This window comes from Cololabis saira, chromosome 9 (assembly GCF_033807715.1).
Source record: "Cololabis saira isolate AMF1-May2022 chromosome 9, fColSai1.1, whole genome shotgun sequence".
Classification (NCBI taxonomy): domain Eukaryota; kingdom Metazoa; phylum Chordata; class Actinopteri; order Beloniformes; family Belonidae; genus Cololabis; species Cololabis saira.
Window position 1 is genome coordinate 11,558,322 of NC_084595.1, and position 19,188 is coordinate 11,577,509.

At 39.4% G+C, this 19,188-nt stretch overlaps 1 protein-coding gene across 1 annotated transcript in view; it reads left to right on the forward strand.

The window, feature by feature from the left end:
* bicdl1 (BICD family like cargo adaptor 1) overlaps positions 1 to 15,546 on the forward strand; it is a 30,782-nt gene extending 15,236 nt beyond the window's left edge. The window contains exons 6-10 of the mRNA XM_061730489.1: positions 551 to 769; positions 2,858 to 3,001; positions 4,000 to 4,130; positions 5,227 to 5,347; positions 11,643 to 15,546. Of these exons, the coding sequence (XP_061586473.1) occupies positions 551 to 769; positions 2,858 to 3,001; positions 4,000 to 4,130; positions 5,227 to 5,347; positions 11,643 to 11,810 (783 nt within the window). The 3' untranslated portion in view covers positions 11,811 to 15,546. The remainder of the gene's footprint in view (positions 1 to 550; positions 770 to 2,857; positions 3,002 to 3,999; positions 4,131 to 5,226; positions 5,348 to 11,642) is intronic.
* Positions 15,547 to 19,188: the final 3,642 nt, after the last annotated feature.

Sequence of the window (19,188 nt, forward strand, 5' to 3'; positions counted from 1 at the left end):
AAATGAACTTTTCTTTAGAGAAAATGCTGGACATTTCAGCTTAAATTTCTAAATGTTATATTAGTTCAATGAAGTTCATAGTATCTATATTTACTATAGCTTGTTTGGTTTCTCTGTTATCGGACACGGTTTGTCATGAAATACCTGAAAAATGCCGGGTGCTTCATGGCAAGCTGTGTGTCTGGTGACAGAATAAATCAGACAAGCTAAAATAATTTGTTTACTGCTTGAGCTGTTGCAATTTCTTTCTTTTTTTGCACTTTAAATGGATATTGAAATGCCTATTTGAGTTAATTATTTCTTAGTTATTTCACAATAATTATTGTGACATTATTATTTCAATAGTTATTTTACAGTCAATCAATATCGAATCGAATCGGATCGAATCAAATGGTGATAATCAATTCTGAATCTTAAGAATCGGAATCGGATCGATTCTTGACATTTGAAACGATACCCAGCTGTACTGCCTAGTCCAGACTCGGTTCGGTAAAGACCTTCAGGTGGGCAGATGACTAACTAAAACTTCTCCCACTACCCAAACGTGTAGCTGCGTCTTCAGCTGTGGGAGGCCTACTGTGAAGTCCGCTCGCTGTGCTCTCACCTTCGGGGAAATGACATCACGGATTCAGCGCTGTCCACCGACTCTTCCATGGACGAGTCCTCAGAGACATCGTCAGTTAAGGATGTGCCTACGGGGAGTCTCCACACCAGCCTGCTCGAGCTCCGGAGGCTGACTCAGAATCTGCTGGACGGCAACGAGTCTACGGTAAGGGGCGCTTACAGCCGGCCGGCCACGCTGCTCTTTACGCTATAATCAGGCAACAATAACATGTGGCTCATTAAAAGGGTCCATTCACTTGTGAGCAGTTTTGCTTGGTAAAACTAGAACTGCAAATCAGGAAAACTTAGGATATTATGAAAAATGCTTGAGAGGAACACAGATGCAGTGTCTCCGTTTTCTTTCTTATCAGTCCCATTTAATTTCTTACTATACAGGACTGTCTCAGAAAATTAGAATATTGTGATAAAGTTCTTTATTTTCTGTAATGCAATTAAAAAAAACAAAAATGTCATACATTCTGGATTCATTACAAATCAACTGAAATATTGCAAGCCTTTTATTATTTTAATATTGCTGATTATGGTTTACAGGTTAAGATTAAGATTCCCAGAATATTCAAATTTTTTGAGACAGGATATTTGAGTTTTCTTAAACTGTAAGCCATGATCAGCTATATTAAAATAATAAAAGGCTTGCAATATTTCAGTTGATTTGTAATGAATCCAGAATGTATGATATTTTTGCATTACAGAAAATAAAGGACTTTATCACAATATTCTAATTTTCTGAGACAGTCCTGTATGTCCAACTTTCATTTCAACACATCCCCAAAACAGTTTGTGTGGGGGTCCTTTTTATGCTCGTAAAGAGGTAAAAAAAAAAAAAGAAAGACATCTTAAACACAGGTAATTGCAATGAGGATTTTGTGTAAGAGCAGTATTGTTTTGATTGATATCTTTTATTTCGAACATAAGCACAAAAAAAAAGAAATAAATAAAACAGCAGAACAATAAATCAATCAGATAAAAATGTTCCACCGTAAACGAAGTAGACAAGAATTAAATTATGTATTTATTTTATTTATTACGGATCCCCATTAGTCCTCACTGCAGTGAAGACTATTCTTCCTGGGGTCCAACATTGCACACATAAAACAATAAAATACAATCCTTACAATTAAAACATAACTACATTTAAACACTGAATTGATAATTATAATAGCAAATGTTCGAAAAAGGAGTAGGAAGAAGTAAAAAACATATGAACTCCTTGAACTATTATTTACTTTAACTACTATTTTTTTCAGTTGGACCCTCGATATTAAATATGAAATTCATGAAACTTTCAGTCTTTTAAGAGCCATGAAGGGCAGAGGATCTCCTTCCGTTTGTGCAAGAAAATGATTGAAATGTCATGAAACGGTTCAACAAACCTGAAGGAATTTCAATCTGTATGAGGCAAGTCTGCAAGGCCCTGTGCTTCCTTTGATGGCATCAAGAACCTCCATTGATCGAGATTGATATTACGCCATGAAAAATGGATTAGTTTGGGGAATCTCTGGGAATTACCACTGTATGGAGGTAGTCACAAATGCCCATTGAAACCTTTCTGTGCAAAAATGAAGCCTTATGTGAACTTAATTCTGGCATTAGTGTCTCTGGGCTCTGGTACTCTCGCACAGAAGAAACGTGTATTAGGATCAGATATATCAGAAGGCGTGGACTTGTATCACTGGCTTCATTTGCACTTGTGTGATGGCAGCATTAACACACAGCAGCACATGGACATTTCAGAGCAACATATGTTTTTGCTTTTAAGACCACAACATTTCCGGGGATGTCCATGTAATTTTCAGCAAGACAATACAAAACCACATCTTGCAAAACCACATTCAAAAGAAGATACAGATACTGGACTGGCATGCCAACGGTTCTGATTTGTAGGTAATGAAAAAGAGTTTTGAAACAAAAAAAAAAAAAAAAAAAAAACGTGACCAAAATGACAACATGCTGTTGAAATGGTAAAGAAAGAAAGGGACAAGATAACAAATGAAAGGCTTCATGAAGTAAAGTGACAAAGTGGTAAAATATTTACTGCCAAATGTGTCGCAGGCATAAAATAAAAAAATGAATTTACAGTATTTTAACAAAATAAGGAATTAAATGAAACAAAGTTCAAAGTTTATTTTGAATTCATAATAATGTCTCTGGAACGTTAGGTGAGAAGTGCAGTAATAAAATGCGAGCTGTGGCTGCATCAACTTGGTGTGATTTGTTTGTTCTGTGCTGACAGGGTTCCCGGCGCAGCGATGAGGAGGCTCTGGAGGAGCAGGTGAGGAAGCTTGGAGAAGAACTGCATGAGGTCAGGGAGCTGTATGAAGCTGAGCTGGACAAAAGACACGGCAATGAGGAGGAGCTGCTGCAGCTGCACAACCAGGTACTGACTTCTGCAGCACAACCAGGTTCACTGGTTCTTCACTGCAGGAAACTACGGCATTTCTTGAGCATTGTCTTTATTTTGCTGGGAAAGCCCACACAATGCCATCTCACACGATTTGCACAAAACAGGCCCTGAAAACCAGAGGTGGGTAGTAACGAGTTACATTTACTCCGTTACATTTACTTAAGTAGGTTTTGGGAAATGTTGTACTTTTAGGAGTAGTTTTGAATCACTATACTTTTTACTTTTACTTGAGTAGATTTGTGAAGAAGAAACTGTTACTCTTACTCTGCTACATTAGGCAATGTTGAGCTGTTACTTTTCTTTTATCCCTTTTATCCGCGTACGCGTCAATCTCATGACATCACTGGGTGATTCTTTGGGAAGAAATTTTGTTTTTGCATGTTTTGTCACATATATACAGACTCAAACACACACACAGAGTTTCTATGAGTTCATGGGCTTGTTCTAGTTCTGCCTGGTTAAAAAAGAAAAGTACAAAGGCTTGAAATGTTGTGCTACTTGTGCTTAATTTATTTATTTTATTCTGTTATTATTTTATTTATTTTATTTATTAAAGTACTTGAATTTACTTTAATTTATTTTATTATTGTATTGATTTAATTTGCCTGAAGATGATATTTTGAACTTTTGTCTGTTTGAATGGTTATGTTAAAAAAATAAATCAGACGTTACTCAACAGTTACTCATTACTTAAGTAGTTTTTTCACCAAGTACTTTTTTACTTTTACTCAAGTAATTATTTGGATGACTACTTTTTACTTCTACTTGAGTCATATTATTCTGAAGTAACAGTACTTTTACTTGAGTACAATTTTTGGATACTCTATCCACCTCTGCTGAAAACCCAGAGCTTCATGTCATCTTCAGTTTAAATGAGCCAAATAGTTCTGACTGTGAGCACTCCTATCTTCACCTTTGCCCTTTGACCCCGGGGTCAACGCATGTATTTCCTTCTCCGATGTGAACTGCAGATGGCGCTGCTCTCGGTGGAGATGTGCTCTCTCCGGGAGGAGAACGAACAAGCGCGGGCGATGGCTGAAGTGCACGAACCCAGCGAGCAGCTCCAGAGCGCCATCAGAGACAGAGATGACGCCATCGCAAAGTAGGATCGCATGAAGAGTTTTCCCTGTGGCACATATGAGAACCACACTGACCCGCTCGGTGTTGAGGAGATGATAATAATGAATACTGATTCATTTTCATCTGTTATTGGATGCAGTAGAAGAATTATGAAACAGGTTCCATGATAAAAACACATAAGTACATATTAAATAATAGTATAAACTCCATATACTCTTATTTTTTATTTTTTGAAATAATACAGTTTTTGCAGGCATCAAGGCTGCAGTGACATCCCTAAATAACATGAAACATAAAAAAGTCATGGGATCATACAGATTTACGGCTTTATAGATGTGAGCAAATACTTTTACTGTTAACAAAACATTCATAGATTAATATAATGCGGAAGAGTATTAGGGCAAGGCAAGAGAAAAAAAATTTGAGAGTGGAAGATTTTTTTTTATTGTGCACTTCGAGAAAAAATACGAAATGTCGAGAAAAAAGTCGAAATTTTGCCTTTTTTCTCAACATTTCGACTTTTTTTTTGACATTTCGACTTTTTTCTCGAAATTATACTTCAACAATATTCTCCACATTTCGACTTTTTTCTCAACATTTCGACTTTATTCACGAAATTTCGACTTTTTTCTCAACATTTCGACTTTTTTCTCAACATTTCGACTTTATTCACGAAATTTTGACTTTTTTCTCAACATTTCGACTTTTTTCTCGAAATTATACTTCAACAATATTCTCGACATTTCGACTTTTTTCTCGACATTTCGACTTTTTTCTTGAAGTGCATAATGATCTTCCTCCTCTAAAATATTATTTTTATTTTTCTCCTGCCTGGCCCTAATACTCTTCCGTAATATAAGACTTTTCTGGATTATCTGATTATTATCTTCAAAATATTTGCAATTGAATGTTGAGAAACATTTTTCTTCCACTTTTAATAGCTTTCCTTAAGAATCTATTTAGTTTTAATATCTCTCTGGGGAACCTTTTCATACCAAACCCTGTTATTTTTTACTAGTCAGCTTCTATAACATGCTTCTGTATTCATCATATAAATGTCCTGAAGCGAAGCTTAGGTCTTCATAACTGTTTTTTTTCCTGTTTCTGTGTTTCCACAGGAAAAAAGCCGTGGAAATGGAACTGGCCAAATGTAAGATAGACATCATGTCTCTGAACAGCCAGCTGCTGGACGCCATCCAGCAGAAGCTCAACCTGTCACAGCAGCTGGAGGCTTGGCAGGTGAGTCAAAGCGGTACAAAAGTCTGTCCGCTGTATTTTATAAGGGCTTTTTTAGGTATTTGTTACGTGAACTTTTCTGGGCTTTATATGAAGTCTGAATGTATCTGGTTCAGATAGCTGCAGATGCAGTGAACATTATCATCATATGACTGTGACAACACTAACCTCTGGAATGCTCTGTGTTTTCCGTTCTGTAACCTGTTTTTAATGTCAGATTAATTCAACACAACCTATGCAAACACACTAATCAACTCTTAACTGCTACGGTTCACTTGCTTTTGGGTAAATGGTGAAACTAAGGAAATCTATAACTTAGGGCTGGGCGATATGGACCAAAAGTCATATCTCGATATTTTTTAGCTGGATGGCGATACTCGATATATATCGATATTTTTTCTGTGACATAATTGGGGTTTCCCCCAAAGCATTATAGCATAGCATCTCTGTTAGCTTCATTTTTTTCTGAGGCAAACCCTTAAAAAAACAGTCAGTTTTAATACAAAGCCTCATGCCAAATGTCACACAGACCTTTATTAACAGAGGTCTGCACAATATCAAAATGTATAAAACAAATGAAATAAAAATAAACTGCCTGCATATATAGAATAAAAATGCTTCTTGAATAAAATAAAACAAATATCCCTTTCCTGCATAACAATTAAATTAAAATACACTGTGCAATTAATACAATGTAGACAGTAACAGGCAGACTTTTCCACTGAGGTTGACAGTTGTGCAAATAACAAAACATTTGTGCAAATCTCAAATAAAACATTCAAGTCAATTTATCACAAAATGAGCTATATCAGAATCATAAAAAAAAATATATTTATTTTTTTTATTTTAATTTTTTTTAAATCGATATAAACGATATTGTCTCATACCATATCGCGTTTGAAAATATATCGATATATATTAAAATCTCGATATATCGCCCAGCCCTACTATAACATAATATGTGCTTGAGGATACTGTCTGTGATGTCCCCTCCATCCCCTCCCTCATCTGTAACAAGCAGCTCTTTCCTCTCTCTTCTCCCCACCCACAGTTTGCCTCCTCAGGGCTCTTTACTGTTTGGCTCTTGTGGTTTCTGATCTAGTGGCCTTTCTCAGCTTCAGTACCACCCTTTTCCCCCGTGGTACCCCCCCTCCCCTCCTGCCTTAGAGGTGAGCCCTGGGCTTCGCCATCCTGTCACTTCACCCTTGACTAAACGAGCCATATCACGCTGAGTCATTCCATGCCACAGTTAACTGACTCGTGGAGAAATGCCCATCCCAGCTCCCTCTGTGTCTCTGTGCCATTTACCAACCCGGAAAACCATCCAGCCCTGCCGCCCCGTCTCTCCACCTGCCGTCTTTCTTTACACGCACCTGTACTTCTCTTATTAGGAGACTGGTCCGCTGGTCAGCTTACCTGTTGACAGCTGAGAATAACCAGACTGTACATCCCAGTGCTTGGGTGGCACGAAGTTATTACTTCTACTATAACCAGTACTCGAGTTGTAAAAGAAAATCAGGGGGGATGGTGGATTTTATCATATGGGGACAGATAATTTGTGCTGATTACAAATAAGATAATTTATTACAAATAATAGCACTGACCAAAACACCTGCAGAAATACTGCAGGAATGACATAGCAGCAGTTAAATGCAGCCTTCTGTAAGCTTTAAATATCCACTGGGATTACATCAAATACATCAAAACACAACAATAAAAAACAGTTTTCTGAACTTATCAATATGACTCTGTCCTTCACAGGATAAGTAACATGGATCACTGCAAAAACTCAAAATCTTAACAAGAATATTTGTCTTATTTCCAGTTAAAATGTCTCAATTTAGTAAAAAAAAATCTCATTACACTCAAAACAAGACTCATCACTGGAAAAAACAACAATTTTCACCTGTTTCAAGTAGATTTTCACTTGAAATAAGTAGAAAAATCTGCCAGTGGAACAAGATTTTTTTGCTTGTAATAAGAAGATAAATCTTGTCCCACTGGCAGATTTTTCTACTTATTTCAAGTGAAAATGTACTTGAAACAGGTGAAAATTGTCAAATAAGTTATTTTTCTGGTGTTATTTTTCTGGTGATGACTCTAAATGTTGAAATAGCAGTAAAACCACATTCATTGATGAAATGACATAAGGGATGGAAAGGCAGGATGGCAGTTTTACAGGGGGGATGATTTGGACCGTTTTTATTTCAGGGGGGGATGCCATCCCCCCTCATCCCCCCTCAACTCCCCTCAACTCGAGTACTGACTATAACAGTTATTAGGTGGCTTCCCTGGCTTATTTTTAATCAGGCATTACAATTGTTTCCAGCATGAAAAAGTGGTTTGTCAGAGCCCTCTGGTGGCTTCACTCCTCAACAGTTACCGACAACAACAATGAGTCAGTTTTTTACAATTCAAGTTTAGTTCCAAAGAAGTTGGTATTCTGTGTAATATGTAAATTACTCTGAACACGACAGTTTAGCAAAATCATGCGGCGCTCTCATTGGTCAGCATCAAAGGTGCTTTTCTATTGGTTGGGGGAGTTTTGTCAGTGTTATTCCACAACAATCCAAGACCGCAGAGAAAAATCCGCAAGGACGAGTTTCGCGATGGCTCGGAAAAAACCTGAGAGCAGAGAGGGTGGGGGGGTGTATGGCTGGCTGGGACTGCAGAGAGGGAGGCTTGTGTGAGCAGCTCCAGATTTGAGAGCAGAATGGCAGTTCTGAGGACAAAAATAACATTTCTGCAAGCAAATAGGGACTTTTTCAGCTTGAGAACTGAGTTTTAAAAGAGAGCAGGAATCTGAAAGTGGAAACATAGACTAGTAATAATGCTCTTAAATCTACGATGTATACTCTTGATTAAAGACAGTAATATACCCCCATATCAGTTGATTTTTTCATTTAATGATGCACCAGATGTTTCCACTGGAAAAGAGTTTGGGGTGTGGGCAGGTCAGTTCAACACTTGCACTCATCTACTGTAAAGGCACGCTTTTGTACTGGATTAGCATTGTCTGTCAGGGCTGGTGTGGTGAGGACCCAGATGCAGGAGAGCGAGAGGCAGGAGTTCAACAAAAGGGGTTTATTTTACAAAAACCAAAAGCGCTGCTTGGCAGGATCAAAAGTCACACAAAACAGGGATTCAAAAAACTGGAGCGAAAACTTGGCAGGACACATGGAGGAAAGAAACAGGACGGAACCACAAGGACCAAGGGAAAGACAAGACCAGATATACACAAGGGGGTAACGAGACACAGGTGTGAACAATCAGGGCAGATGGAAGACAGGCGGGGCAGAACAGAAACACAAACTGGGGGAAATGTCAACCACTGACATAGTCTTGCTGAAAGATCCAATACTTTCCTTGTAAGAGACAGCGTTTGGGTTCTCTAATCATGTATGTACTTTCAGCATTGCTATTTCCTCTTCAAATGTGAAAAGCTGCCCGTTCCATAAGCCGCGTTACCAACTTCGCTCTCGTTAGCAACAAAAACAATCTACACAGAAATATTATAAGTTGATCTTTTTATTTACATGTATAAAGAGGCTTAAGTAGGATGTGAACATGTTTTACTGTGACTGGATGCTTGGAAAAGGTATTTGGACACATGGAAGCAGTGTTGCAGACACCAAACTGTCTCCCAAGCCCTGTTCGCCTTTTGCAGCAATAACCTCTCTCACATCCAAGAAGTGGGAAAACTCACAGATAACCCACTTAGGGCCATTCCCTACCCCTACTTTTCATCCCTACCCCTAAATTTTGCGCGTTCCCGTGAGGGTAGTGGTGTCCCAATTCCTCTTTGCATGTAGGGGTAGTGGGCATAACGAGGGCTAGTGTGTATGAATCTACCCCTTCACAGCGAGGGATTTCAGATGCTGACTCGCTGACCGAGGGCTAGAGAAATTTCTCAGAATGCTTTACGTCATCATTTGCAGACTGAATCAAACAAAAAACTATGGTGGACATTTCTAATTTTTAGTGAATAAAATCAATATTTTGAGTTAGTTTCTGCTAGTTCTGCTAGTTAATGCGGAACCATAAATCGCCGGCGGCTCTTCTCATCCCCGAAATTTTCGGAGCAAATTTCTTAACAGGCGTTATTTGGATAAACTGAGCCCAGGTTGGGGATCTTAACGGTTACTTTTACGCCTGAAAAAATATTAAAACTTAACAAAGTGGCATATTAACAGCGCTACAGCGTGAATTAAAACAGCTTCTAGCTCTCGGCTTCCTGATATGGAGTGACGTATGTGCAAACGTAACTACGCAGTCGCTTACGTATCCGAACGTAAACCACGCATTGACGTAGCAAGTGGTGTCCCAATCCCTAGGGAAGATTACAAGGGCCCTACGGTTTGTGGCTTCATTTTTAAGGTGAAGTGGTATTGAGTGAGGGCTAGTGGTAGAAAGTAGGGTGAACATTGGGATTGGCCCTAAGGCCCAATCTCAATACTCCCCCTACTTTACTTCACTCGCCCTTCTTTTCTCCACTCGCCCTTCTTTTCTTCCCTAACCCCTAAAAAAGAAAGGGGAGATTTTAGGGCACTTGAGATCTAGGGCACTTGGCCCAGGTGCCTGTCCCATTTCTCCTACTCCCCCTTGTTTACATCCCTGACCTGAACAGGAAGCTGAGAGCCAAAAGCTGTTTTAATTTCAGCTGTAGCGCTGTTAATATGGCACTTTATTAAGTTTTAATATTTTTTCAGGCATAAAGGTAACCTTAAGATCCGCAACCTGGGCTCAGTTTATCCAAATAACGCCTGTTAAGAAATTTGACCCGATGTTTTCGGAGATGAGAAGAGCCGCCGCCCCCGGGGAGCAGCAGCAGCTCAGAGCCCGAGAAGAGACGTGTCCGCCGGGTCAAGCTGCTGCGTCGCCCCGGGAGAGAAATTTTTCTGGCCCTACTTCACCTAGGGTGCATCCGAAAACCCTCGATCCGTAGGGAAAGATTCATAGCCACTACACTCGTTTTCCCCACTACCCCTAGGTGGAAAGAGGAATTGGGACACAACTACCCTCATGGGAACGTGCAAAATTTAGGGGTAGGGCTGAAAAGTAGGGGTAGGGGGAGTATTGTGACAGGGCCTTAGTCTCCAGCTCGTAGAAAACCAGGCAGGAAGCCAAAGGTGGCCATCCCAGTTATGTTACACACCCCCATACCATCAGCGATGCAGGCTCTTTCTACTGGACAGTAGCACACCAGACAACAAGGCAGATGGCTACCATCCTCACCGATTTCACTAAATCTGACCAGATAAATATTTCACACTTTCTCTCAAGCCATAGTAAATGAACCGAGCAAAGATGGCAGCAGTTCTGATTCTTTTTTGTTACTTGTTAGAGCTTAACCTGCATTTGTGGATGGCAACCAAAGCAGTTTTCTTAGACAATGATTTCCGAAAGTAATCCTGAGTCCATTTAGTGATTTTCATCATATTAATGCTGCCCCATGACCCCAAAATCATAGGCATTCGATATTGCTTATTTCGGTCTTGTCCTGTGCACACAGGGACTTCTTCAGTATCTTTTGATGGCGTTATATAATGTAGATGATGAGCTATTGAAAGTCCTCACAATTTAAAGGAAATGTACAGATGAGTAAGCCACTGCTCATTATGGATTTACAAATCATTGCCTCTATATTTACAGGACTGTCTCAGAAAATTAGAATATTGTGATAAAGTCCTTTATTTTCTGTAATGCAAAAATGTCATACATTCTGGATTCATTACAAATCAACTTAAATATTGCAAGTCTTTTATTATTTTAATGTTGCTGATCATGGCTTATAGTTTAAGAAAACTCCAATATCCTATCTCAAAAAGTTAGAATATTCTGGGAATCTTAATCTTAAACTGTAAGCCATAATCAGCTAAATTAAAATAATAAAAGGCTTGCAATATTTCAGTTGATTTGTAATGAATCCAGAATGTATGACATATTTGTTTTTTTAATTGCATTACAGAAAATAAAGGACTTTATCACAATATTCAAATTTTCTGAGACAGTCCTGTATATAGACAGGGTAAAGAGAACAATGGATGTTGAAATTAAGAAATTGCATTGTTTTAAGGCTCCCTCAGAACTCAGAACTCCAGGGAAATACTGGGATGAATTACTTTCTATTTCTTAAGAGATACTAAATAAAAATAGATCAGAGATCTCTGTGGGATCTTTCAGGTAATTTGATCAGCTGGTCGAGTCTCCCTAGATGTTTCACACCTCACCCCCCGCCCTCTCTGTGTGCCCTTTCTCTTCCGTCTTCCTCACATTCTCTCTGCTCTCCCCGGTCCAGGACGATATGCACAGAGTGATTGACCAGCAGCTGATGGACAAGCACCAGGACGAGTGGCGCTCGGCCCACACCAGCCTGTCAGGGTCGTCGAGGAGTCAGTCCTCCAGACGGGCTCACCGCATCTCCGACCGGGACAGGAGGCTTTTCTCTTTCTTCAAAAAGAACTGAGCCCCGTGAGACTGGCCCTAAGCACAGCAGACACGTAGAGACAGGCAGGCGAGGTGAGGGGCATCGAGGTACGGGGGGGGAACGACAACAACACAGCCAAAGACAGGCAAAAACACATGCTGAGGTTAGGGGGGCGTGGGTCATTTTGCACTTTATCTGTCCCATTATTATTCTCCTTACTGATTAATTAGTGGATGCTTGCAACAAGTGGTTGAACAGATGCAGAACTTCCTCAGAGGCTTCAGCTTCTGCCCCTCTCATAGAGTGTTAAAGGACATGACAGGGTCACAAACGTTTACCTCTGTAGAGGAGGGTTTCCTTGTAGTGCCTACAACCATCTCTACGAACCCACTGCCAAAGCCGTAGTGGTGGAAGTTTGATGTACAGTTACGATATGCATCCCAGTTATCAGTGTGGGCAGAGACGGACAGACACATAAGGGACACTGCAGGATACTGGACGAAGGTGAGATCAGTAAAGGGGGGCTGGGAGAGAGAATATGACGGGGGATAAAGAGGAGGATGGTTAAGAATGCTGTGATCTCTCAGGTTTATTCAGTTGTTCAGGGGAACATGATTGGCAAGACTTTAATATATCAGGAACTTGTTGTACTTCTGTCCGACCAATGTGAATGATGTAATGAAAATTACAAACGGGAAAAATGCTAATACTTCAGCATCACACTTTCATAAAAGATCATGGTCAATGCAATAGACACTTTAAAGGTTCACTTATATAAATAATGGATCCAATGTGAAAAATTGTTTTTCTGGAGGAAAAACACCCCATGAAAATGATCCCTTAAGAGCAATTTAGCCTTCATCACTAGTCGTCTTATTGATTACTGTGAACATGACCTCGCATGCCGATACTGGCCGACCGTCTCAGCCCGACATCCGGCTCTAAATTAACGAGCTTGCTAGAACATATGAATATGTAACTGTGTGCCAACATTCACTTAATCTATTTACACCTGGTTAAATTCGCTTCTACCAAGCAGAAAGTAACATCTGGCCGAGCTTTTAAAGGGTTTATTTCACAAGCAGCTCCAAAACGGCAACATGTGTATTTCTGATCATTCTATAACTCTCTTTTTATAACTCTGATGACATCTGCTGTCATAATCTGGGTAACGATACTCATGTAATACGGGTGCTCAGGTAGAGCGAGGAGATTGCAAGAAACCATGAACTCTAGGATTCAGTATTGTGCCGTATGAGAGCGAATGTTCGTCTCTGACAGCTGAATAAACCTCAACTCGGTGGCTGACCTTATTGAGGCTGCAAGTCCAGGTGTAATTGTTGTTCTACAGTTTACATTATAGTCATTTTTGAACAAAAACGACACCCTTCAACGTTGTCCCTGTGATGTCAGTCATCTTCCTAGTTGACCAAATGTTCAAAAAGGTTTACATGAGCTTGAGAAGGAGGCAGAACTAAGCAGAATGCTCATCAATTCAAGAATCACCAGTCGAATTTCATACCCTCAAAATGGATCATAGTGTATGAAAAACTCCACTAAACTTCTTCTGCAGTGATCGACATCTGTTATGATGCTTTGCATTCACTCCGGAAAGGTCTACCTCCATTCTCATGCTTCAATATTTCATGGGCACTTTGATTTGTTAGCTATCGGGCTTCCATTTCCGGGGACATATTTGTGACTCCATCGATGAAAACTGTATGTGTTGCTTCAAATCTTTGAGCATGAATGATTTTCGATGTGGCACAGTGATGTTTCATGTCTGCCTGTGTTTGAACTCTTGTGTGAAGCAGCTGTGCAAACCTATGCAGATGTCTTCATGTCATTTCAGCTGGTTGTTGGGAAGGATCAACCCAAAGAATGATTTTTTTATATATATCTATATATATATATATAAAAAGACAAATAGGTTTGGATGAAATTGATATATTTGTAAGAAAAATGCATACTTTTTGAATGAAGATCTTTTTTGTAGAAAGGAATATACCGATACTATGTTATTTTTAGGCTCTGTTTTCATGTATGTCCTGACAGCGAGCAGAAAATCCACTGGTGGGTTGGACGTTATCACCTGTACGTAGGGATGAATGCTTTTTTTGCGGTCTGGTCTGGTGTGGATTACAGCCAGTGGGAGATCCTCTTGAGCACTATTGTTGTTCCAGTCAAATTATTCAACAATTTAACAGAGTTTTCTGGAGATCTTCCAGAAGCCTCACAAATCCCAGTTATTACCATTTCATCCCAATAATCACACCACACCTCGACTGATGCTTCAGTGCACCACTATATTATAAAAGGTCCATGAGAAATATGCCAAATATCTCTGTAAAGTCAGCTTAAATGGCATATTAATTAATGCAACCCAAAAACGAATGTGTCAAAAAAGAACGGAAAACAAATCAAATACCAAACTCAAAACAAAAAAATAAATTCAAAAGAATGTATTAAGGGGCACGGTGGCGCAGCTGGTAGTGCAGCGGTCTCACAGCAAGAAGATCCTGGGTTCGATTCCCGCCGGGGGACGCTGTGGGTGCTGAAGTGCGTGTTAGTTCCCCCATGACTTCAGTGCCCACACCATGGGTGGGGTTGGCGAAAGGATCTTTCTGTGTGGAGTTTGTATGTTCTCCCCGTGTTCCCCTGGGTAGCTAGTGTGAGCTACCCTCACAAAAACATGCACACAGTCCTGGGCTATACATGCCCCCTCTGGCCAACCGGGGCGCCAGATGGGGTGGGGAGGATCCGGACGGAATAACGTGATCCTTCCACGCGCTACGTTCGGCCGGAGAAGCCCCACCCTGTCTGGTGAAAAGATGCGGCCTGCTCACTCCTCAGGTTAAGGAGGAGACCTGAGCTCAGTGCAGGGCCCTCCCGGGGTTGGTAGAGGATGGCAATGCCCAGGACTGTCAGTAGGTAGGAGCACGGGGTGGTAAAAATGGGAAAAAAACCGGGATAAAAATAAAAAAAAAAAAAAAAAAAAAAAAAGAATGTATTAAAACACCAGCAGCCAAAACTGAGAAGGTCCAATTCCTCTCCAGTGATTTGTTTTCACAAACAGAATCGGTTAACGCTTCATTAAACATTAAAATGCACATTTTAAAAACATTCTCTGCATGAGGATTGCCACACTACGAAGCTACTTCCCTGACAAAGGATGCAGCAGAAAGCAAAGTAAAAACGGTTCGTGCCCTTGGAAAAGCCACATTGGTGCATTCGTGTGCTGAGGACTTCTCTGTTGCTAAACTGACCGACCGGTGAGAAAACCTCACCTGTCTGAATGAGAACCTGCCACTTCTGCCAGGACCAGACTGCAAATATGTCTCTTCATATCCAATTTGTTTGGCAATACTCTTCTCATGTTTGGTTTTGTTAGCGTTAAGTCAGTGTTATCTCTGTCTCTGGCTCTGACACTTTACACTTGAAGCTGATCTGAATCATTTGTTTCCCCACTGAGAGCGTGCGTTGTGTCTTTCTGTGCTTGAACATCCCGATGCTGCCGCAGCAGGTCGTCTGTGCATCGCAGTAGCAGTCACAGTCGTGCCATTGTGTGTTTTCTGTTGCTTGTCCGCCTCGGTCGGACATTGTTCGGGAATTTGGTGGTTTTGGGTGGGCTCCTTGTGCTCCTTGTGAGTGCTTCCATTCACCACTGACTAACAGCACTGTTTCAGTTGCGAGAGGCTTCAGATGATTCAAAATATTTACCATGCAATTTTCTTAGTTTTTTGTTTTTTTTGTACGAATAAACACTTTACAATCCTCTTGTCTCTTGTGACTTGGACTGAATTCACAAATGCTTTCTGGCTGAGATTCTCACAGTCAGGACAAATAAACCTGATGCCTGAAGCTTTTTTCTGAGAACTACAACACAAATGTTATCTCTACTTTCCTCTTGTCATCTAAGCGGGTCAATTACTCCAAAGGTCATTTTTTTAATATTGTCTTCTCAAAAATTATTTCATAAATATTTTTTCAAAATGAAAACCTTTTTGCAAAAGTAATAATAATGTAACCCTGATTCCAGGAAGCAACCAACTTCAGCGCTTGCAGGATGGACTCAGGTCAATTTTGAATTATATGTACAACCTCCAAGTGATGGATGCTCACGACTTGTGGAGACCCGACTTGCCCTTGGCGGCTTTTATGACCAGTGATATATTTCCTCAGCTATTGGAAGGACTGAAAAACATTCATATCAGCACCATAAATTTTAGTTGTACTTTAATGCACATCAGAAAGCCTCCCAGCTTTGTTTACAGAAACATGATTCCACCTGCTCTACCCTAGTGAAATTCCCCATTTTGCAGCTGTTTGACCAAAATGTCAAGACGTCATTGCAAGAGAAGAAGGCCATCACTAAAATGAAAATACAACATTAATCTATAAATAAATGATACATTTTTTGCCAATCTTGCCACTTACCATATACAGGACTGTCTCAGAAAATTAGAATATTGTGATAAAGTTCTTTATTTTCTGTAATGCAATTTAAAAAATGTAATACATTCTGGATTCATTACAAATCAACTGAAATATTGCAAGCCTTTTATTATTTTAATATTGATGATTATGGCTTGCAGTTTAAGATTAAGATTCCCAGAATATTCAAATTTTTTGAGATAGGATATTTGAGTTTTCTTAAGCTGTAAACCATGATCAGCAATATTAAAATAATAAAAGGCTTGCAATATTTCAGTTGATTTGTAATGAATCCAGAATGTATGACATTTTTGTTTTTGGAATTGCATTACAGAAAATCACAATATTCAAATTTTCTGAGACAGTCCTGTATATATGATGATATATGGATGATCAGATAATCCTTCGTGTGGTGAAAGAAAAGAAGCCTTCACAACATCAACAGAGATCAAGAATCCTCCTGAGCAGGTAAGGCCGGTCCTTGTTAAAATCATGAATCATAAATGCAGAGCGTTTACAACAAGGTGCAAACCACTAACCATCAAGAAAGCCAGACTAGACTTTGAAAGACAACATAGAAGAGAAAAGGGTCCCGTGTTATGGAATCAGATTCTTTTGACGGATCAAACCAAGAGGAACTTGTGCCAAAATGAAAGGAAAAGTATGGAGAAGGAACTGGCTCCTGACATCATGTGTCAAGCCTGGGTGGGTCAGTGTCGTGGTGTGGCTAACGAAACACATTCACTGCTATCTAATTATGTGACTGCTGAAAGAAGTAGTGATATTAATTCTGAGGTGTTAAGGATTATAATCTGCTCAGGTTTAGTGGCTGATCACAACCCAACAGCTTTTCAGTAACTAACGACCAACCTGAAGGCCCACAAACAAGCAGCTGCAGGTGAGTGCAGGTCTGAGGGACATTCATGAAAGAAAGTCCTCCTTTAGAAACGTCCATAGATCGTAGACTTAAGACAGTCAGTCGAGTATTGAAAATTAAATTTTTATTCACAAATATGAATATTAAAAAATATTTACAGATCTAATTTTATACAAATACCTGAAGTAAGTTTAATTAAAATGTCTGTAATTCATTAATTCAAGATATTTTTTCTTTTTGCAAAACTTCTTAAAGCTCTAAGTTCAGTAGTCACATCTTAATTGTTTAAAATTTTGACAAAATCATAAGAAATGCTTCTGGATCTAACTTTTACTTTAGTGGCATGAATTTTAGACTTATCAAAGGTGAAATATTATACCAATTTTTATTATTTTTTTTTAATAAGCGAAGACAGGCCTCAGGTCTTTGTGAGACGTCTGGGGCATTTTTGACCTCTCTTCTGAGGATGTTGCCGCTTTTGAAATCAGAATCACAGTTTCACACTCATATGGCTCAGCAAATGCAGCATGGTGTGACAGTTATCTTTTGAGCGGTAGCCTAAAAGATTAGGCAGAAAAATGCCTAAAAGGACGTTTCCAAAGTAAATGAAGAATTGGTCCACGGTACTAAGGTTCATATGCATGTTCTTGGTGTCTGAGGACACCCCGGGACATCAGAGACTCCCTGTGTCTGAAATGCCTATTGTTGCCCGTCTTCACAAAGGTTTTAGTAATTAAACCACCAGGAGGACACCAAAGTGTCCCAAATAGATTTCTTTTCAGTTCCAATGGAAAGTGTTTGGAAAATGCAACTTCTGGCCGTGACAGGAGTCGAGTGTCGTCTACCTGAACTAACCCTGCACATCAACATCTGAGAGAAATAAAGTTATACATGCCAATGTGCAATAAAACATTTTCATATAAACAATGTATTCTTATCCAATTCATTCTTTTCTTGTCCTTTGCAGTGCTCTCTTTATTTTTAACCAAATTTTCAGCCAGCTTGGTGGCACCATGTTTTATTAAAGAACACAAAGGCTTGTGTTGAGTCTTTGCTAACGCCTGACCTGTGTACACGTAAGCCGGTTTTTGTAAGGAGCTCCTTTCCATACAGACTACAGTAGTAATGGATTACATTTATTTTCATTACAGTTGAGTAATGCATTACTTCTTTCTTGAGTAATGACCAGTACTCGAGTTGAGGGGGGATGAGGGGGGATGGCATCCCCCCTGAAATAAAAACGGTCAAAATCATCCCCCCTGTAAAACTGCCACCCCCCCCTTTCCATCCCTTATGTAACTTCATCAATGAATGTGGTTTTACTGCTATTTCAACATTTATAGTCATCACCAGAAAAATTACTTATATGACAATTTTCACCTGTTTCAAGTAAATTTTCACTTGAAATAAGTAGGAAAAAAATAGTTCCACTGGCAGATTTTTCTACTTATTTCAAGTGAAAAAAACAGTGTTTTGGTCAGTGCTATTATTTGTAATATATTATATTATTTGTAATCAGTACAAATTATCTGTCCCCATATGATAAAATCCACCACCCCCCTGATTTCTTTTACAACTCGAGTACTGGTAATGACCCCAACACTGCTTAATTTTATAGTGAATCACTCTCTTGTGCTCATTCATATAAAATTGTATTAAAATAATTGTGCATCTTTGCAGATATCAGAGATTAAGGAGCTCTCTCCTTCCCTCCTAAAAAGCTCAAGTTGAAAATAATTTAAATGACTGTCAGTTAGATACATGAAGGCCACTTACATCAATAAAAAACACTCTCCAAACTATGCTTTAAGTATTTCTGACATCCATGAGGACGGCTCAGTGGATTCTCCACACTCATGCAAACCCAACCAGGAAAAAGCTTCAAGTAACTCCAGACTTGTTAAAGGTTGTGCTCCACTTTATTAAAGTCTTTTTAAATGTGTTTCTATTAAATTAAAGACCTTTAATAGACCCCCTCCCTCCTCTCTAACATTACTAAAGGTTTCCCAAAGACACTTCCTCCCATGATTTTATTTACAGGTAAATCCAAAAATAAAGACACACGTTTAACTTGAACGTTGCACCAAATCTCCAATTACTGACAGA